At 34.0% G+C, this 21,960-nt stretch overlaps 3 protein-coding genes across 6 annotated transcripts; 2 read left to right on the top strand and 1 right to left on the bottom strand.

Annotated features, from left to right (window-relative positions):
* Nucleotides 1-9,377: 9,377 nt before the first annotated feature.
* Nucleotides 9,378-11,860, bottom strand: LOC133700025 (protein BASIC PENTACYSTEINE4-like). Of its 2 annotated transcripts, XM_062123588.1 has the most exons (4): nucleotides 11,669-11,856; nucleotides 11,379-11,414; nucleotides 10,476-10,659; nucleotides 9,378-10,377 (listed from the first exon to the last, which is right to left on the bottom strand). In XM_062123588.1, the coding sequence occupies exons 3-4, from the start codon at nucleotides 10,548-10,550 to the stop codon at nucleotides 9,499-9,501; spliced, it is 954 nt and encodes a 317-aa protein (XP_061979572.1). In that variant the 5' UTR covers nucleotides 10,551-10,659; nucleotides 11,379-11,414; nucleotides 11,669-11,856; the 3' UTR covers nucleotides 9,378-9,498. The 2 variants fall into 2 exon arrangements, with proteins under 2 accessions (XP_061979572.1, XP_061979571.1); XM_062123587.1 differs by lacking the exon at nucleotides 11,379-11,414 and having other exon boundaries at nucleotides 11,669-11,860.
* Nucleotides 11,861-13,202: 1,342 nt separating this feature from the next.
* LOC133698564 (polyprenol reductase 2-like) lies at nucleotides 13,203-16,379 on the top strand. Of its 3 annotated transcripts, XM_062121534.1 has the most exons (7): nucleotides 13,203-13,258; nucleotides 13,339-13,553; nucleotides 13,856-14,205; nucleotides 14,564-14,798; nucleotides 15,784-15,882; nucleotides 15,985-16,056; nucleotides 16,161-16,379. In XM_062121534.1, the coding sequence occupies exons 2-7, from the start codon at nucleotides 13,395-13,397 to the stop codon at nucleotides 16,263-16,265; spliced, it is 1,020 nt and encodes a 339-aa protein (XP_061977518.1). In that variant the 5' UTR covers nucleotides 13,203-13,258; nucleotides 13,339-13,394; the 3' UTR covers nucleotides 16,266-16,379. The 3 variants fall into 3 exon arrangements, 2 of the variants coding, with proteins under 2 accessions (XP_061977518.1, XP_061977519.1); XR_009843160.1 differs by having other exon boundaries at nucleotides 13,206-13,553; nucleotides 15,977-16,056; nucleotides 16,161-16,211; XM_062121535.1 differs by having other exon boundaries at nucleotides 13,206-13,553; nucleotides 14,633-14,798.
* A 492-nt stretch (nucleotides 16,380-16,871) lies between these two features.
* LOC133699912 (V-type proton ATPase subunit c1) lies at nucleotides 16,872-18,754 on the top strand. Its single transcript, XM_062123430.1, has 3 exons — nucleotides 16,872-17,087; nucleotides 17,535-17,820; nucleotides 18,275-18,754. Exons 1-3 carry the CDS (start codon nucleotides 17,012-17,014, stop codon nucleotides 18,405-18,407), a joined length of 495 nt encoding a protein of 164 aa, XP_061979414.1. The 5' UTR covers nucleotides 16,872-17,011; the 3' UTR covers nucleotides 18,408-18,754.
* Nucleotides 18,755-21,960: the final 3,206 nt, after the last annotated feature.

Consider the following 21,960-nt stretch of genomic DNA (forward strand, 5'->3'; position numbering starts at 1 on the left):
AAATTAACTTATACAAAGGAAAAGAAATAAATTAGGCTTGGAAAAAATATTCTAAACCTAGTTAAATCTTAACAATTTGCAACCCGTGGAACCTCGGATTGAGTCCAATCAAGAAGTTTATTACGAATAAATTTTAAATATTTATTTAAAAAACTTATTAAAGTAAAAAAAATAACAATAAAAAGAATAGAGATTAAATTCGATAGGATAAGAAAATTTGATAGGATGAAATCGTAAAACAAAATCAATTTGAAAAATGATTTGAAAAAAATAGCCAATTAAATGAATGAAGATCAAATTTAAAAGATGACAAAATTTAAGAGGTATGAAATTGAAAAAGCATAAAATTTTTATAAATTACTCAAAATAAAAAAAATCATAATAAGAATAAAATGGATCAAATCAACAAATCAAGAGGTTGTTTTTTAAAGGGCTAGCGTAAAATTTTAGGTGAAGAGAAAATAAAAAAGAGAGGAAAAGAAATAGCCGCATGTGTCAAATCATTATAAATCTTGAAACATCTATTATCTTATTAGGTCACTGGCGCAAAAACTTTTTAAACGCCACCTAAGAAGGTAAAGTTTAGTTGTTAGATAGCCCCCCACATGCCTTCCGAACATATATATATATATATATATATATATATATATATATATATATATATATATATAACAAAGCTAGTTAGCACCCTTGAAATTTAGAATAAAAACAATGTAAAATAACAAAAAGCTCTTGGTGAGAGTTTTGTTAATTTTGTCTATAAGAACATCAAAATAATTACATTGTTCTAAAAATAATTAAAAATACAAAAATATATCTAAATATTAGGCATTAAGTTATGTTATTCTAGAATTAAATCAGTAATTTTACTATATAAAATAAAATAAAATTACTAATCTAATTCCATATAATTTATAAAAAATAATTATATCATGATGAAAAAACCATCATATCATTAATATCTATATCAAAAGTTTTTTTAATTTAAAAGTGATTTTATACTATTGCAATGAATAAGTATATAATTCTTAATTTCTCTTTCACTTTTTTTTTTTTCCAATCCATCATAAGGTGGAGCTTCCTGCATTCAACTTCTTAAGAGTGAGGTCCACTTGGTTAGGCAGCAAAAATTGTTTAGAATGTTTACAATCATGTGATTGACCACGCTAACAAATCAAATCCTATAATTATGATCAAGCATGTGTATGGTAAAATAATATTTTAAATTAAAAATACATTAAAATACTATATATTTTTATTATATATATATATATATATATATATATATATATGTGTGTGTGTACACACATTAAAATAATTAAAAAAAATTAATTTAATATTTTTTTAATACAAAGAATAATTAAAAAAAAATAAGGTTAGCCATTAAAGCGACACCACTTGAGTACATAGTGTTTGGTTGAAATAGCTCATGGCATGCAGTGAGAAAATCTACAAAATAAATTTTTTTTTTTAAAAAGTTATTTTTTTAAAATAGTTTTGATGTGTTGATTTTAAAAATAATTTTTTAAAAATAAAAAAAATATATTATTTTAATAAAATATTTTAAAAAACAAACATAACTATACTTCCAAACAAGCTCAAGTAGATAACCAGTGGATTACTTTCTAATAATAATAAAAAATAGGCCCTCCTCCCCCTTAAGAACACAAGTAATCTCTTATTGCTTTTACTCCTTTTCGTTGAAACAAGCACATGAAAAGTATGCAAGTCTCGCGCACATTATGCACTTCCTTTGCGATGAAATTTCAACAAGATTGCCTAACATTTACTATGTCAAAAGCATATTGACATGAATTTATCGCTAGAGTTTCTAACCAAACCATATCTTATGAAAATCTGCGGCGAGACTTCCCAGAATCTCACGTTTTTTTTTTTTTTTTTTATAAAAAAAAGCAACACCTGTTTTCATGGACTTTAGAGCTGCTTTTTTAACCACAAGCGTCTTAAAATTCAAAGGCAAACAATAAATACAGTAAACTCCTTCAATGTCCCGGTATCAAGTATTTCCACACCACTTAAACTCGATTTCCACCCACGCACGTGTTGGAGTTCAAAGCTGGTGGGCAATCACGATCTCCGTCGTCAATTAAGCCAGTCAAAGCTCCGATCGTGATAAATTGTATAATTATTGGAGTTGAACCATGTCGGTGTCAATACGCCAAAATTTGAACAACAGAAGCTTCCACTGCAACTTTTTCTACAAAGCATGTTTTCATTCTGACGTATACATTAATGTAGATTAACTTATTTTTTAAAAATTATATTAAAAGTTTATGCGTTCTACAAAATTCAAGTAGCTTGAGGATAAATTTTATGTCTTTAATAATTGGTTGATATTTTAGTTTTGACAATCTAATTTAGTTTTTTAACCAATATGGCTGGTCGTTGGTGTTTAATACCTACAAAAAGTTTTTTTGGTAGATTTTGGGACTCTCCAATATTTAAGTAAGTATCTTTTTGAGAAAAAAACAATAATATTTTAAAAAGAGATTCTAAAACTAAATATGTAGTTAAGAATACAGATTGTGTTTTTTTTTAAGAATCCAATGAGTCTTTATACCCCATCATTCTTACCCTTTGATGGAGGGGAGGACTACAAAGTCATCTTCCTCTCATAGCATTAAAAACTCATTATGCATAAAAGAAAGAAAATATCTATGACTTACCAGAGGAAAAGTATCTCGTTGTTTAAAAATAGAGCATGACAAGATTTCTAGAGCCACGTGTACTTGGCCTCAGCGCTTAGCTAATCTCGAGGGTAATTAGTGTGGCAACTCGCAAGACCTATTTATGTGGGGGCTCTGCGCTTGGCTGAGCCCAAAGATGCTGGGTTTGGAAGCTTGATAGACCCATAAATGCTTGGGTTTAGCTTTTAACTGAGCTTAAGGATGCTGAGTTTGACAATTCGTTAAACTCATATATGATTGGCCTCAACGTTTAGCTGGGCCCAAGAATGTTGGGTTTGACAATGTGCTAGACTTGTATATACTTAGGCTCAGTGTTTAGTTGAGCCCAAAGATCCTGGGTCTTTTTATCCATATATGTTTGGGTTCAGCGCTTGGATGAGCCCAAGAATGTTAGGTTATTACCTTGCCTCTAGTTCATTTAAATGAGAACTTGAGTAAAAATAAAACATATTGATCCATTAGTAGCCCCTAAGTCTTTGTGTATTTATTACGCAAGGATTTTAAAAGGTTACCAGCGGTAAATGTAAGCCTTTTTATCTTCACTATAAGATTTGGTTGTCCCATATAGAACTATTAGGATCCTCGTGGCCAAGTGGCTCATCTTTATTGGAGGAGGTGTCTCTTAGAAAACAAAACGATGGCTTGCATTTAATACAGTAATTAAATGGATCTCTGAAGATCTAAGATGACATGAAAAGTCATTCATTCAATGGTGAGGGTGGAGAGGTGTTTTTTTTATAACCTTAGTCATTCTTGGTTCTTTTATATTTTCTTTTACTTTCCATAATTTCTGAAAACTACTATGTTGAAAACCCTGAACTATTTTTGTTCCAATCCATGGAGAAAAGCTCATTCTAGGTTCTTTTCATTATAAGGTTTTTCCTTTCCTACTTTAAAAAGAAATATGGACCCAAAAAAAGAAGAAGATATATCTCTAAAAAGAGGGATGTTGCTGCCACTAAAGAAGAGCTTAGGTTCCAACCCGAGACTAAAAGAAGCAGCAGGGGGCAAAGGTCCATCAAACTGGGCCACAGAACTAGAAGGGGTCCACCTCTAGCAGAGGGGAGTAACTATTCTTGCATGAGTCCTTCTCTTGTCATTACCAGGGAATCCCAAGACAGAAGCAGGCTACCCTAAACCCCTAAGGATGACGTTCCTAGCACTTTATGTGCAGATGATATAGAGTTTATTTCTCATCTTCATCTAAGAGAGTACACAACTTGGATGCCTAATCAAGCTGGGCGTATCAGCCAAGACATCTTGGGCTCTTCCTAGGGTCATTTTTAGATTACAATCTTTTTTTGCATTTATACGATGAGGTATTCCTTCCATCTCAAAGGATTCATAAGGGAAGTATTTAGATACTACCAGATGGGTCCGAGCTAGTTACATCTTAATAGGTGGATCACTTTGTCTACCTTTGATAAATGTTGTAGGCTCATCAGAAATGAGCCTATAGTCAATGTCTTTAGAAACTGTTACCATCTAGTTGTTAGCATTGATGGTGGCAATGAAGTGCATTGTTTTTTCACTTTTGTCAATAGGCCTACGAGAGCCATGAAGGGAACTCTAAATGGGAAGCTTGTACATGTTAAGAAATTGAGAGAGAGATAATTGAAAGTAAGGTATAGAGGGCCAGTCAATCCTAGAGCTGAAATACAAAAAGTCTGGGGTTGTTCGTATTATTGGAGGGTTTCTCCCCCTGATGTAAACAACAAGCCTCGTTTGAGCTTGAACGAGAAAAAAACGCGTGTTGCACTAGCTTTGACTTCAACTGAGTATAAAGTCAATAGGATGAACAAAGAATATTATCAGGTTGCAATGCAAAGTATACAACTTCCTTATTGTTTTTATTTGTAGCTAAGTTTATTATTGATTTTTTTACGAGACTAATAATTGAAGGAGAAAGAGAAACTTCAGTGAGGTTTATAGAAGAGAGTTCACAAATGAAGTCTTCATCTCTTTTCATGGGTAGAGGTAGGGCTGAAGAAGTGATGGAGGACTACCCCATCATTGTTGATGAACTCTTTGTTCTTAAGGGCTGTCTTCCTGAGGAAATAACAGTGAGCAAAAAAAGAAGTTAGGGGCAGTTGTACTCCGCAGCTGGGGTTAAGCATACTTGACTCTCATTGAAGTGATTGTGGGCACTGCTACCCATTTTAAGAGAATGAAGTTTTCTACCTTTATAGAGGTTAGTGTTCCAGTCTCGAATGTAAAGGCTCATGTGGTGGTATTTCTTTTGCCTTAAATTCTAGCTTTTCCGGTAGAGGTTGTAGCAGTCGAGCCCTCTACTCCTATTCTTGAGGAGATTGAGTTCATGGACGCTTTCGCCAACCTTGTTCTTGGTTGAGATCCCTTTGTTTTCCCTACCCTGATTGAGAATGAGAGGTAACTTATGAAGGCTATTGGTGGTGGTAGGTTTGCCATTAGAGGGGCTGGCCTTGAGGTGATGCGACTATTGGAGAGGATCCTCACCATCCCATCAGACATCACAATGATGTGTGATGAGAACTACAACCACTATTTGGCTTTAACTACTCAAATGGCCTTTAATGTAAGAAAAATTCTTGTTTCACCTTTCTGTTTGGTTATATTATTTTTTATTCCTAATACTTGTTCTTAGCAGACTTTCATGATGTGCACCCATTCTAAAAGGCGTTAGGTGACCAAGAGGAATTAAGTAAGGGAAGCCATTTTTACAAATAGGGCAAACTAGGTTGCCTTCGAGAAGCTAAAGAAGGAAAAAACTATTGTGGAGGTCGAATTGGGGATCTTTAAAGTGGTTTACTCATCGTTAAAATAACAAATACAAAGTGTTGTTTTTTAGTTGGGCTCCAATGACAAATTGCTTCAGGCCACTTATAACAAAATGAATACCTTGAAGCGAGATATCTTTGAGGCGAATACCACCTTAAGATGGTATGAAGGTTGAGCTTCTCGTTACTATAGAAGAAGCTCGAAATTCACAACCGATTGAGGATAAGATCTTTCTTGCGTTATCCAACTTGTATTTTTTTAATCAATCATGGGGAATGCAAGTGGATTTCAGCGCTGTATTCCATCTAATCTTGATGGCTTATTTTATGGATGTGTTCTATATTATGGTTGTTATTGCCTAGTATGAGGAATATCTAGTTAAGGAGCCCAAGCTATATAACTAAGCTTATTTTCCCTTTCTCCCCTTATTCATGTACACAACCCTGATCCTGTGGGGTTTATCTGTGTAACATATATTTTTTATTTTATAAAATTTTGATTTAATTTTTTTACCTGTGTGTATGGATCTAACACTTATAGTAAATGTTCAATGTGGGGTTCAAGACCCTTAGAAAAAACTTCAAAATTTCATATGGATTCAACGCTTGTATTTGGAAAAAAGTTAGGGGAATTCTCTAAACATTATATGGGTCCAACGCCCATTCTTGAAAAAACATTAGGGAAATTCCCTAAATAATCGGTGTGGGTCCAATGCCTATATTAAAAATTCCATGAAAGGTCCAAAAACCCTTAGGAAACTTGTTGAAAATTTATATGGGTTCAAAGTCCATACTTAGAAAAACATTTATCAAATTTGAACTTTATCTAACTTTAATCAAGATTTAGGAAAGATCTGCCCCTTGCTAGGAACGAAAAGGAAATCCTAGTTTCGTGTATATTTCTACTAGTTAAGATGAATCTGTAATGGATTGTTAAAAAGCCTCTAGGCAAAAAGTGGAGATTGGTGTTGTAAATCCTATTTTTTTATATATATAAAAAAATCTTGTGGTACTAATATATGTCTTCGGTTGACTACCTTAAGTTGTGAAAGTTTTAGAAAGATTTACTTATTTAATATAAATGAATAGATTTTTAATTAAGGAAGCTTAATTAAATGTAGGGATGAAATTGAAAGAGTGGAAAACTAATAACACTAATCAAACTAAAGAAAATGGTGGGGTTTTATGTGCAAATAAAAGAAACATTGGACCATAAGAGTAAATATATAAGCAAGAATAGTGTTATTTAAGAACACTTCAGTAAATCCATCATAAAAACATAAAATAGAGATATATTAAGAAATCAAAGTGTGTTAGAAAGAGATTTGAACTAGAAAAATTGGTAGATTCAAGGTTTAAATCCTTGAAAATTTTGGTTAAGGGGTTCTTGGAGGAGAGGAAGAAAAATGAGGATAAAGTTGTTTTTCCAAGCTTTCAACCTTCTTTTTTCTATGAGTTGGAAGGTGGGATCACGAGTACCATTCAATAGTATAAGACGACTAGCAGAGCATAGGTTCCAGGTACCTTGCAGCAACACATTGTTCCACAATTTGTTTTAGGAATTTTACATTTGTATTAAATTTTACAATGTAACAAATTATTAGGTCATTTTAAATTTAAATATGCTCTAAGATGTTATATTTTGGGCTTATTTTAGAATGTTAGAAATTATTATGAATAATGTAATGTAAATAGAATATGCCATGAATTGTGTTTAAATCATATATAATAATTTTAATAATAAAAATATCCTTTTGATAAGGGTCTATAATGGATGTTTTTTAATTAAATTTTAAATTAAAAATGCTAAAAATTAATTCTCAAATAATATTGAGAATGTTGAAGTTTTGAAAAATAAAACACTAAATTGGTGGAAGTACAGGTAAGTTGATATTTAAATATAGTATAGAGGATACACAATTACAAGTAAGTTGATATTTAAATATTTATGTTACTTTGTAGTATACAAAGAAGAGAGAACCAATTAAAGTTTTCAAATTAATGAAAACAATTAGACTTCATTCTCTTAAAATGGTTTAATTCATTTAATTTAAAACATTTTATAAAATAAATGATTATTTGTTTTTGTCTCTTTTAACCTAGATTTGATTCCATACACTATCACATGGCATTATTAACTTCCAAAATTATATTTTCATGACTGAATTACTTTTTTATGAACAAAAGAATTTAATCAAATATTTTAATAATGATAATTTAATTTTTTTTGGGAAGGCAGCTAAATTTTTCAAAATATGATAATGATTGGTTCCACTAGTTCTTAGCTGTTAATTTTTACATGAATTACTTTAATTTTGTGGATGGTAAATAACTTGTTTGCTTTGAAACTAATACCGAATTAGCTTTTATTAAGTATCCATTTGTTAACAAAATATATACTTATCAATGATAAAATCAATAGCCATCCAGCGTATTTTTAAAATCATTATTGCAATGTTTTTTTTACAAAATAATTTAAATTAGATTTATTAAGATAGTTTCCACATATTACAAATAATTGCATTATCAATATAGTATTATTTATTTAAAGATTGTTTCCACATACTACAAATAATTGCATTATCAATATATGTTTTTCACTGATTTTTATATTGGAATATGTTTTTTTTTAATTGTATTCATTGAATTGAATATGCTTAAACCATGAAGCCACCCATTTTCCTGACATTTTTTCTCTACTCAGTCCATTCATTCTGCATTTCGTAGTATATATTTCCAAAACTAATACCAGGTTGGCTATTTTAACTATCATATGTGCAGTCGGACCTCGAAGACTGAAGGAAGCCATGGAATGGTTATTTGAAGCTTATGCAGAATAGTGTTTGTCAGGCTGGATAAATGTGTGACCTCTATAATTTTCTCGTATCTTTATGAGATAAGTATATTTGTCAAAATGTTAGAAAATGGATGGAGCTGGCAGCTTATCACGAAGATAAAAGAGCTTAATATAGATATGAATGTGAATTCGTATGTGTAATTTATATTATTTTATACTTGATTTTGTTATTTAACTTTAACGGATTCGATTTTTATGAGGTTATATATGTTGATGATGTTCTTGGGCAGGGAGAGAATTTCAAAGCTGAATTTTGTAACTGCAGAAGGAACAATGTTCTTGCTGAATAGATGATTGTGCTGATGTAATCCAAATTTCTGAAGAATTATTGTATTTTTTGTCTCGTAAATCTACCTTCATCTCTTTTTATATATGAAAAAAAGTATAAAGTTAACATCTCTTTTTATTTTTATATTTTAAAAATATTTTAAAAAAAATATTATTTTTTTACTTAAAATTAATTTTTATATATTTTCAGATTATTTTGATGTGTTAAGATTAAAAATAATTTTTAAAAATTAAAAAATATATTGTTTTAATATACATACAAGTAAATTTAAAAAAAAAAAACAACAATTAATACATTTTCAAACACCTTTCACACCTTTTACTTGTAATTTCAGCTTTCTTTTCCACCAAAAGATCGAGCCACGCAGAAATACCATTTTATGAATAAATCATCAAATTCTCGAAAGCATTTTTCACTGTATCCTATAGTATCAGCTCAAAACCACTTGTATATTAGTGCATTACCATTTAATTTCGGCAACTTGTACTTTAGAACACGTTTTTTTTTCTTTTCAGTGAAAAAGCTTTATTACTGCAAAAGATAGCAGCATGGCTGTCTCTTTTCTTTTCTTTTTTTGAAGGAAAACGTTGAAGAGAGAAGCCAGAGTGGTCTTCATGTAAGGCTGCAGGGGGCCATGCTCTGAAGATTGCCCTTGGATCATAGCAATGAACACGGCCATATAGAATGCAGTCCTAGACAAGGGCCAGCACTTTACAAGTCCCCTTAAACGGGACGGATCTATTGATATGGATTACAGCAGCCTAACGTGTGAAAAGAGGAAACAACCTTTCTATAAAAAAAGGTACATGTTCTGATACAAGGCAGTCCGCAGTACAAAGAAGAACATGATAAAATTAAGATCAAATAGGGGCTACAGAAGAAAAACATCTACTTAATGGTGATATAGCGATTTGTTCCATGTCTAGCCCAGTAATCCTTGAGATCAAGAGGGATAGAAAGATCATGACCTTCTGCTGCCAGCCGACTAAGCAATCTTGTGAAGACATTACCGCTCATCTTCCGGCCACCAACTCGGGCACGTCGCTTATTTGGCAGCTGTGGTAGTGGATATGATGACATGGTGGTTGTGCAACAGGCTGACTGCCACCCACCACTACCCCACTTGTAGCATTGCCTGGGAACTCCAGTGCATGAACAAACGGGTGCTGTCATGGTGGTCTCATCAAAATTGATGAGGTTTAAGCCCACATCCTGACTGTCCCACTCAACCTTAATTTTCTTCCCATCAGAAGCACCTTGCTTATTCAGATCCTCGCTCACTCTATTCCCTTTCCATGGTGACTTGGCTGCCTTCAATCCAACTGCCTTATTTTCCTTCGATCGCTTTGTCTGGCGTGACTTTGCATTTTCAGCAGGAACAGATGATATAGGCAAGGCATTGGTGACGTGCATTTCCCCCGAGTCAAGAGCTTCGGACATGTCACTTGAGTGGTAAACTGGATGGGGTATGCGCTTTGATCCTCTTTGGCTTCCACCGCTCAAAGGATAGTTCATTGCATTTTCCCGGTATTGAATCGTTGCTAGAGCATTGTCTCGCTCCATCAAGGCTTTATCCCGTTCAGCAAGGGCCTTCTCTCGCTGCTGGATTGCTTCATCTCGTGCAGCCAAGGCTTCCTTCTTTTCAGCAAATGCCAAATTGCGTTCTCGAATGGCATCATCCCTCTCAATGAGGATGGTCATTATCTTCTTATTCATCACTAAGGCATTAGTTTGCTCCTTCACTTGATTTCGAGGCATCATATTCCACTGAAAATTACATTATGTCTTAAGCTTATATTCATCTGAAATTTCATGGCAAAACAATCAGAAAAATCTACATGGATCTGAGGCAAATATCTTCTTACCGGAGGGTGAGGGTGAGCTGTCTTGTAATAGTCTATCTTATACCTTCCATTTTGATGTTGCCCGCCATCCTCCATCTTGAACCCACTTAAATATCAGTTAAGCAGGAATCAGTCTCAACCTACCACTCACTGTTGAATGTTCAGTTTGGGCATCCACTAAGCTTCCAGGAAGAGAATATATCTCCTATTTTGGAAAAAAAATAAAACCAAAAGTAAGATCTCAAGTCTTCTACAAATGGCCCTGAGAAAAAAAGAAGAAAGGACCGCACCAAAGTAACAAAGAAATGCCAAAAAGTAAAACATCACAAGGCTTCTTCAAAAAGACGAAAGAAACTAACAATAAGCTTTGAAAGCAGTTAGCTTTAGATAAGTGAAAAAAAATCCAAATAAATCAAGCATTATCCAACTCTACACACACGGACACACATACAAATCAAGTATCAAAGATAAAAGTGCCACCATAAATTCAGTTCAACGTAGACTGCTAAGCATTTCAAAACATCACAAGAACAACTACAAGTAGCCTATTCTCCAGCTCAATGCAGCATTGAGATAAAAAGTTCAGGGTGTATAGTGTAAACCGTATTTTCTGCAATATCCACAAACAGACGAGCAACAGCCATTCTTACCACAAAGATCCTACATTAGTAAACAGCAATCTAACAACAACAAGCAGTGACTTGATCAACGTCGAACTCTTGACACTCGAAAGAGAACATCAAATACTTGCAGTTCCTCCTTACGAGAAATAAACACAAAACCCATGTAATCTCCGCACTCATCTTACAATAATTTTCTTAATTAAAAAACTTCCTTCGCCGGAAACCTTAGACCTATAACTAAAAAAAAAAAGAAAAAAAGATAGCCCTCGAATAGGAGAAAAACATCAAGCTTCAAACATACCTGATTCGAGCAAACAAACCTCAATAGCTTTAGCAGCTGAAAAGAATAACTCAAAATCTAACACAACCCATTATTAATCTAAGCAAAAAAAAGTACCTTAATTTAAGTAAAGTAACAAACTTTTCTATGGACAAGTTCAAATTCGAAAAAATCTTCTATAAAAATAGGGTTTTTAAGCCAGAGATGAATGTCAAGATCAGGAACATACAGCATACGAAACCTCATAGAAATTAGAATGAATGATGACGTTAAAGGGAGACACAGATCAAAGAATAAATTTATGAACTTACTGATTTATGTTATCGAAGAAGTCACATAGATTTGAAGAGAGAGTTTCCTGTCTGGCTTGAGATAGAGGGAGGGAGGGAGGGAGATGGCCGATGGGGTTAATGTGGTGAATTTTAGAGAACCGAGATGACCACGGGTTTCTCTCGCGCTCTCACGGCAAAAACTGTCGTTTTTAGCGTTTGCTTTATGTCGTTTCAGTACAGTTCAGAGGATAAAACGCCAATTATGTATTCACTTTTTTTTATCAGCTCACGGCAACTTGCTTCCAATTACGTTCTTATTGAAGTGAATATTGTTTCATAATTAATAATAATAATAATAATAATAATAATAATAATAATATCAAATGTAACAAAATGTAAATCACAAGTATTTAAAAAGGAATTATCCTGGATAATCTTAATCCCGGCTTGCATCTTACCATGTCGTAATTTTATGGTTTCAAACTCGAAATAATTCTAAATCATGGTCCATTATCTAATAATATTGTCGTATTTTATGATAGTTTTAATATTATTTTAAATAAAATTATGAAATTTGTCACAATATAATTTAAAATAATATTATTTTAAATAAAATTTTAAAAAAAATCAAATTAAATTTAAACATCCATTAATTTACCTTAAAACACAAGCCATGTTTACTTTTCAAGTGTTGTGTAAGAACTGATACTACAAAAATAACAAACCATGAAGTTTTGAGTTTAAAGTTGTACATTAAAAAAAAAAATTCTAATGTAGAGTTTCATGACATCTCTAGTACGCTTTGCCCATTTAAACAGCGTGTTATGTAAATAATTTTAAGAGTTGTTTTAGAAAATATTTTTATTTAAAAATATGTTAAAATAATATTTTTTATTTAATTTAAAAAAAAATATTTTTAACATTAAAACAATATGAAAGCACAAAACAAAATTAATTTAAAATATAAATAAATAAATTTTATTTTTTAAAAAATATTTTTAAAATATTAAAACAAATAAAATCTGAGCAAAATCATTACACTATAGAACAATATTAAAATATTATAAATATTTATTATTTATAATATATGGTATTGAATATTTGAAGATTTTACAATCATTATTTGCCTATAATATTTATCAACTTGGTATTAAGCTAGGAAAAAAAAATATCCGACTTGTACGGTTGAAAAATAAAGTCACATGTATTTAGATATAATTTCCTAAACCTTTTTATATTATTTTTTTAAATATAAAAAAATCTATTTTAAAATCAGCTACTTATAAATTTCAATGAAATAATTTCTTTTAATAACACTATTTTAATTTCTACAATAAAATATTGGAGTATGAGTATCGAACCATGAATTGCATAGCAACTCTTTTTTTTCCCTTACAAACTCTTCTCAAATGGTTTTTTATTAAATTTTATATAATAAAGTAATGCAAATTTTATAGATTTGTTTCTAAAAAATATATATATCTTATAGATTTTTTTTTATAGAATCACACAGTTGAAATTACCTTGAAAATGACTTCGGAAAGGATCTAAAGCTAAAACCAATAAATATTATAAATGACTTTGGACGGTCCTCGTGAATAGGTCATGGACGACTGCTATTACTACCATGTCAGTCCCGCATCAATTTCTCTTGAACAACGTGATTCCTTAAACTCCCGATTTAACAACCGATTCTCTGTTTTGGTCAGATTAATGGTTCACAACTCGTAAAGCTGAGTTCTTTAATCTGGGTTTCTGTTAAAAAATGGAACTTGGGCTTGTGGAGTTGTTGAGGGCAGCTTGGATTGCTGGGACACTGCCTATACTCATAGCTTCACTGCCATGTTCCTGGCTGGGTTCATTTCATGGACTTGTTTTGGGGTTTGCAAGGAGAGGAAAGATCATGAAATCATCATCTCATCACGTAAGTTCTGAGATTTTCCTGTTTCCTTGAATTCTATGATTTGTTTAACCTCTGTGAGATAGATTTGTTGGGTTTTGTTTGGTCGGGTCGTTTTCTTACGTTTTACTGGTAATATAAAGATAATTACTGTTTATGTAGTCTACGTTGCATGTTTTCCCCTTCTAATGCACTGAAAAATAATACAGAAACCCATTTTAAGATGAATGTGGATTGAATTTAATGATAGCTTGTAGATTATCGAGGTTTGTAATGACTGGTTGGAAATTGATTCATCAAATAATTTACTGTTTTTTGGTTTGTAGAAATTCACTGTTCCTCAAAGATTCTTTTCTCATTTCTATGTGGTGGCTGTGGTGTGGACTACTCTCTTGCTTATTGCAACATGGATTTATGCGCATAGAATGGCACCGATTGTTTCTGAGCCGTTTTTCTACTCTGATTTAGGCAGCTACTTGGCAGGACGTTCAAACACCTTTTCACTTCATCGATCACAGCTGATTAATTCAGAGAATATATTCAGGGTTTGGCTTTCTGTGTTTCTGCTCCTGTTAATGGAAGTTCAAGTCTTGAGGCGTCTTTTTGAGACGTTATATGTATTTAAATACAGCCCCTCAGCTCGGATGCACATTTTCGGCTATCTTACTGGTCTATTGTGAGTTTCTTGAAGCCCTCTGATCCAGTTCTTTTGCTGCAGCCTTTCTGCCCATGACATGCACACACAATGTCAAATTGCTGTTGGAAACATTTTTTTCCTCGAATATTTTATTCTAGATTCGTGCTGGTTAATATGCTTTCTAACATATTGCCAAACAGTTCGTGCTGGTTAATATGCTTTCTACCATATTGCCAAACAGCCTTGTGAACAAATCAATTCACGCCATAATCCATGTTTGTGATCAAAGCACTTTCCAGTACAATCTGTTTCCTCCTTTTGGTTTTCCATGAATTTGTTATACATGAAGACATGTTCTAAAATGTTGTATTGGTTTATATTTTCCTTTTGAGCTTAGTTTCTACACAGCAATGCCCCTGACACTCTGCTGTACTTGTGCGCCTAATGTATTCAAATTTGGCACAAGTGAAGTGACGGAGTTCATTGTTAAAGACAGAAGCTCAATGCAAGCCATTGAATTTGATTGGTGGGACTTTGTTAATCCTTTTTCGAAGCTTGGATGGTGCCAATGGATTGGTGCAGCTATATTCCTTTGGGGTTGGATTCATCAGCATCGTTGCCATGCAATTCTTGTGAGTATCACTGTTTCATGATCAGTCACTGGTCAGATGGCAATATCACTTCTTTTAAAAAATAAAGGAAAGCAAATTAATTGCTTATTTTTCTGGCGGAATTTGTCAAAAACATTATGCCTGTAGCTATATTATGACCAGGGTGAGGTTCTAAACTGGTGGTTAATAGCTATAAGTTAATTAAAAATGAACGAAGATATAGTGGACACTGGACAGGATACTTCTCCTTGCTTTGGATGGGAAAGTTGGAATGTTTACAACTCATCTATTCAAGAAATATTACCTTGTAAACATGTGTATCTAATTGATACCATAGAAGCTTAATTCTGATAGGTTGGTAGTTACTGCTACCAAAAGGAAGTTTGTGGAAATCAGATGATCTTCCGTGAAATGAGGTCAAACAACTATATGTTTTCAGGTTGGGGTCACTTCCCTTCTGATGTTCGTATGGGATATGTGATTCAGTTATTGGTAGTGTGTGTTTCTGTTGCCGTGGTGATTCCAAAGCTTGAAACGTGGTTGAGTGGTTTGAGTTGCAATTCCAAACCAAATGGGCAAGGAGCTTTGGATATTGGTATTGTACCTGTGAACAAGTCTAGTTGTATGATGAAACATGTTAGTTTCCTGAATGTTATACCACTTATCTCTATTGATGCCCTGTGGAACTCATTTGACTTGATGCACTGTTTGACTGGTCTTAAGACCATCTGACTTTACAGTCAGCCATGAGAATGAGTTAATAGAAACATTGTGTCTGCATGTGCAGGTCCTGAACTCTATTCTCTGTTTCTTATAATCCTGTTTATCAAATCAACTTGTTTCAAATATCATCATAAATTGGGTGATATCAGTCTACCAGGCACCCATCAGTGTCCAGCTATCTTTACTGTTTTTTTTTTTTTTTTGAGGAAAAGGGAGACCAAGTTGTTGCAAAATTAAGAGACTAGCATACATTCTCACCTTCACTATCATGATGGTTAATTAGGGCTCACTAAGGGAACATGTGGGAAAGGTTGATGAATATGTAATACCCCATGGTGATTGGTTCGAGATTGTTTCATCTCCACACTATTTGGCAGAGATTGTACGTTCTCTCTCTCTCTCTCTCATTCATGATTTACACACAGTAATTGAGTGAAAGTCAGGTGCAGAGGGCTCACACTTCATGTTTATGCTAATGATACAGGTTATATATGCTGGCGTAGTTTTTGGTAGTGGAGGGGCAGACCTCACCATTTGGTTGCTTTTCGGATTTGTGGTATCTTCCTCTTTACATTCACTAGATGTCTCTCCTTTTTCCCTCATTGTGGTTTTCCTTATGTTCTACGAGAGCTGAAAGGTTGTGTAATGTGTTGGATGCAGGTGTCAAATCTGATATTTGCAGCTGCAGAAACACATAGGTGGTATCTTCAGAAATTTGACAATTATCCAAGCAACCGTGTTGCAATTATTCCATTTGTATGTTGAAATTTCAAAGAACACGTTTCCCATTGTTGCATGTAGTTGCCATCATGGCTACCACAAATTCTTGACATGTGATGAGAAAATTTTCCTAGAGAATCAAATTAGTTTGATTGGTGAGGCAGGAAAACCCTACCACCGCTAGGCTACAAGCCTCAGTGCAATACCTCAAAACTCTTAGTTTTTAAGGTAGTGGTTAACGTTCTAGTAGCGATTGTTTTTCAAAATGTTTCTTACTTGGAAATGTATTAAAATAATATATATTTTTTATTTTTTAAAATTTATTTTTAACATTAACATATCAAAATGATCCAAAAACACTAAAAATAATTATTTTAAAAAAATCAATATTTTTAAAAAATACGGACACACCGCAGCAACAAACACTTTCTAAATTATTGGATTGCTATCTTTCAAGTATTTCAAATTATTGGATTGAATTTAAACTTAAACAAATGTTGGGGACTAATTTGTAGTTACGGTCATTTTCTTTAATGGACCCACCAAAATCGGCCCATGCTACACATTAATGTATAGAAAGCCCAATCCAATAGATCAGATTGGGCTTCATTTGATCGAAGCTTGGATTTAAAACGCCGACAGTTAATATACTTTTATTCATTTATTGCCTTCCTCTCGCTCGTTTTTTTCTCCAGCAAAGCACAGAACAGAGAGATCCAAGAAATTTTCAACTCCAAGAATCTCTGTTCAGTTCAGATCTAAAGACACCGTCTCAGATTCAGTGATCAATCATGTCTACTTTCAGCGGTGACGAAACTGCTCCGTTCTTCGGCTTCCTTGGCGCCGCTGCTGCCCTCGTCTTCTCATGTAAACAATTGCATATCTTCCTTCTGTTTCTATTCTATTTTTTAATTATTTCGTTATTTATTTGCTTTAATTTTCATGTCCTTGATCGGTTCCCGAGAAATTGAATTGCTAGGCTTATGATTATCAGGTCGATCTTGATGCAATTTTACGAGTCTCAAGTGATTTAATTTTAGTTTGATATTATATCAGTTGCAATTGTTCGTTAAATTTGAAGATTAGCGGTTGTTTATCCGTAATTAATAAGTGCTATTGATTTTAATATTTTTTAATGACCCTGGAAAAGACGTGCTTGATTTAAATTTTGATTCGATAAGCTTTATATTACAGAACCATTTTGCTTAATCAATATTAGATTTTTGACTAATTACTTAGATCTGGGGAACTTCGGAACCTATCCATGTGTTTTGTTTGTTTGGTGTAAATATTGGGGTTTTGGTGTTTGTATAGGTATGGGAGCAGCGTATGGAACAGCTAAGAGTGGAGTTGGTGTGGCGTCGATGGGAGTGATGAGGCCTGAGTTGGTGATGAAGTCGATTGTTCCAGTTGTTATGGCTGGTGTGTTGGGTATTTATGGGTTGATTATTGCGGTTATTATTAGTACTGGAATTAACCCAAAGGCCAAGTCTTACTACCTTTTTGATGGGTATGCACATCTCTCGTCTGGTCTTGCTTGTGGCCTTGCTGGGCTTTCTGCTGGCATGGCCATTGGCATTGTTGGTGATGCCGGTGTCAGGTATGTTAGCCATCTTTTTTGTCTAGAAGATATGCTACAGCGTTTGATTTCTGTTGTTAACTAATAAAGTGTTGGTATGGTTAATATGTCTCAACCTGTATTTATTTTTGACAAGCGTGGTACATTGTTATTTAGTTTTGTAGCTGGGGTGCTGTCCTGTTCTTCAGTTTTTTAACTTATGATCTGGGTGCAACTTTTATCCCCTTGATATGATGCAGTGGTTCTTAAATCTTTGAGATTTGTTGTCTAGTTTTGCTGCACAAACCTTACAATGTCTGGATGTTTTTCTGTAAATTTAAGACCATGAGAATTCTTGGATGAGACTGCATGGTACTTGCACAGGCAAATTTTCTGTTCTTGTGTAATATCTCTTGTACTTGCAAGATTGCTGTTTAGGGAGAATAATCGTTTGATTCGCAATCCATTCTGATACGTTTTGCTGTTTTTTTCACAGAGCTAATGCTCAACAGCCAAAACTTTTTGTTGGAATGATCCTTATCCTCATCTTTGCTGAAGCGTTGGCGCTGTATGGCCTTATTGTTGGCATCATCTTGTCATCCCGTGCTGGCCAGTCCAGGGCAGAATAAGAAGGGTGATTGCTAACTACTGCTATTCTTTTATAGCTTGTCAGTGTCGCTTAGGAGAAAAAACTGTGGTTTGCAGATTATTGAGGGTTGGGCAGCACTTTCAGCATCCTCAAATATCTTCTCATGGAAGTGTCTGCTCTGCCAAGCATTTGGTGGTTTCGTTGTGCTGTTTGCAGGAGTAGGATTGCGATTTATCCGCAAAATAAAAGCTTTTCAAGCTCGCCATGTTGGGTTCTGTCTATGATTGTATTTTGCAGACAACCATAAAACTGTTATACAAACTTCAAATCTTGACTTTTGCACCTGTGATCATATTATTTATTGAAGTCTTATTTTACAACTTAAAAGTTTGGTTGCCTGCTAACCTAGTGTGTGCTTACATAACTTCACTCCTCTTCTCCACGGAATGAGAGGCTCGAAACCTAGTGTGTGCTTACATAACTTCACTCCTCTTCTCCACGGAATGAGAGGCTCGAGGCAGTATTTTTCCCTACAATCATTCTCATTATTGACAGGTTTTGAGATAGGAAGTTTCTCGATATGATTTAACATGTTAATGGCTTAATGCTGAGTTATATTTGCATGTCATATCACTGTTAACTTTGCAAGAGTAGATGTGATCTGTGATGCAACTGGATGTTTCGTGGAAATTTCTCAAGGGAAAGCCGTCAACTTTTGACAGGACAAAACCTGTGCACGTGATGTTATACCCAACATGTTCCCAAAGTGTTGTTCAGTGTAATGGGCTATGCATGCCAGTAGAACATCTCATCTGTAAATAAAATACGTGCAAATTCAATCTGAAAAGCAATAATTAAAGGAAACGTGCATCCAAGTAGGGAGTTGATAACACAAACTCAAATGGTGGTCATGCTGGCAATCTATCTCTGATTCTCATGCTCAATGAAAATCGAAGCTGCTAGCAAACAACCAGAGATTGTTAATTATACAGCTAAATTGCCCCCTCAATAGAAAACTGTATGATAAACAATTGGGCTCAAGTGAATAGAAATTGTTCGATTCCTTGAGATTTGATTTTACATTAGAGGTCCAATATATACTCAAGAGGGTGAACTACCCGGCCCAGGAAGTAAAACGACCCAACCTATCCAAATGACGAGCCCAAAAACTCGCACCAGTCTCCAGGTTCGGCACGGAAGATTTGAATGCAAAAGGATCCCACGTCGGATGTCAAATGCACTAGTTACCGGTCATGCACAGTACCTTAAAAAACGCGTTTAAGGCAAAACTTTGAAAACATTAACCAGCAGTTTCATGTACTTCGAAAAGTCCAACCATTGAGAATTCACATAAAAACGTGTAATATGAGGCTTTGACTGAAGCCGAAGTGTATTGTACTCCTAGTAGAGACTTCGAAACTGGTGCCTTCAAAGAACCTGTATTAGTGATTTGTTCAAGAACCCTAGCGTCAGAACGCGTTTATGTGCTGATATCATATGCGTATCAAAACAATGCTAACGACATTTATTGGGGGAGGGAAGTTTCCGGTCGGAACAAAACTGTGCTTTCACAAGTTTGTTTCGAGGCTTGGATCAACGTAAATTTGGGGCAGATAAGGATTAACAGTCACTGCTACATCGGGCCCGCTATCACCAGCCTGTGAAACACGGCTCGGGAGGGACCTTTCCCCTTCCAAATAACTGGCGAGAAAAACGTCCATGTTTTTTTAAAAAAAAATTGGATTTTCATGTTTAATGTTGTTATTTATCTTTGAATATTCATATAAAATAAACCATCAAATTAATGGTACATATTACACAAGGGAAGAACCGAATTGATGAACTTCACATTACGCCAGCCATTATATATTTAGATTGTTAAAAAAAAAAGGTAATCGGATTAGATGTTTTAGGATGGATAACATTAATTTTTATTTCATGATTTTCCTTTAACACCTTTTTTTTTATTTTTTAGGAAGAAAAAATGCTCTGTTTTTCTTTTGGGTGGACAAATAAAGAATGATCCAAAAGTCGTTTGTGGCTGAGAAATATCGGAAGAGGCACATGATTCTTTTTGAAGGATTATGCACTTGCCCACCTCAGGATTAATCTTGGTTTGGAAAGATCCAGCGGAAGATGCATAGCGTTAACCTTTCAAATGATTGGGTTTTGATTTGATTATTGTTTCTAGATTGAAAGTGCCCTTTAAAAAAATTTATCAACTTAGGAAAAGTGAGGTGAAGAAGCCTAATGCATGAATACGACATGGGCGTCTCAAGCTATGAGATGTTATGGGTTTTCCAATCCATCTCATGAAAATGGTTAAGTATTTCTCGTTTGCTTGATAAGAGTTTTGATTTTTCATGAAAAGGACCAGTATATTTTTATTGATTGAAAAAAAAAACGATTGTGGGAATAGATGGTGATATACTAACAGTTAATTTGATTTTTTGGAGTTGTGGGAATCTGTGTTAGATTGTTCAATACTAGGGAAGAAATTAAACTCGGAACCTAACATAGAGGAATCAAAAGAAAGAAAGAAAGAGGCCACCTAGAACAAGAGGGGGGAGAGGCTGCACTGAAAATTAAAATGTAAGGATGAGAGGTTGGGATTAAATTTGATTTCTATGATTTAAGGAATAGATTGATGTTTATCCTAACATGAGGGTGGTTTCTTGACAGTAAACTTAGTTTGATTTTAATAATATATATAAAAAAAACCGATTCAATTAATATTAAAAATAACAGATAAACATAATTAATACTAAAAGATTTTTTTTCCATAAAACCTCGTTACTAGAAAGAACCAAGACAAAAGAAAAGCTCAGCAAAGATCGAGGCTCAAGATAAAAAAGTCAGGCAAAGATATTGTTTTTCTTTTTTTAGTTAGATGCCTAAAGCATATGTGAGTCTAGAACCTTACCGACTCAATTTTCTTAGGCTTAGCTACGTGTCAAGCTCAAGCGCCTGTGTATCTAGCACCTTGCTGGACCCAATCCCCTTGAGCTTGGATACACGCTAGGCTCAAGCGCTAATGGGTCTGGCACCCCCTCTGAGCCAGGTCTTTCTTCAAGAACAAGTGCTTGAAATGAGAATCTATGATCATCTCCCTACTCCCTGACAAGTTAAAAGGTCCTTTAAAAGTCATCCCTGCTTCGAATGAATTTTAATGTTGATTATAAAGAATGATTTCGTCAACATTAATATTATGTACATATTGATATAAAATTATTTTATATAAACATGTGATATTCTCAATATTAAAAATCATGTAAAAAAACATTAACTATCAATATATCTGTAAAGGTTCCGCTAGTTATCACCTTTTCTTTCTTGGTTATGCCTAAAGCACATGTGGATTTGGAACCTTGCTGGACGCAATCATCTTGAACTCGGCTACGTGTTAGGCTCAAATATCTATAAATCTAATACTATGTTGCATTCAATCCCATTGGGCTGGTTACACACCAGGCCCAAGTGTTTGTGGGTCGACATCTTGTCAAACCTAACCCTGTCTAAGCCAGATCTTTTTTCATAAACAAGTGCTCGAAGTGGGAATTTATAGTCATCTCCATGCTCCCTGGCAAGTCAAA

This window comes from Populus nigra, chromosome 7 (genome assembly GCF_951802175.1).
Source record: "Populus nigra chromosome 7, ddPopNigr1.1, whole genome shotgun sequence".
NCBI lineage: Eukaryota > Viridiplantae > Streptophyta > Magnoliopsida > Malpighiales > Salicaceae > Populus > Populus nigra.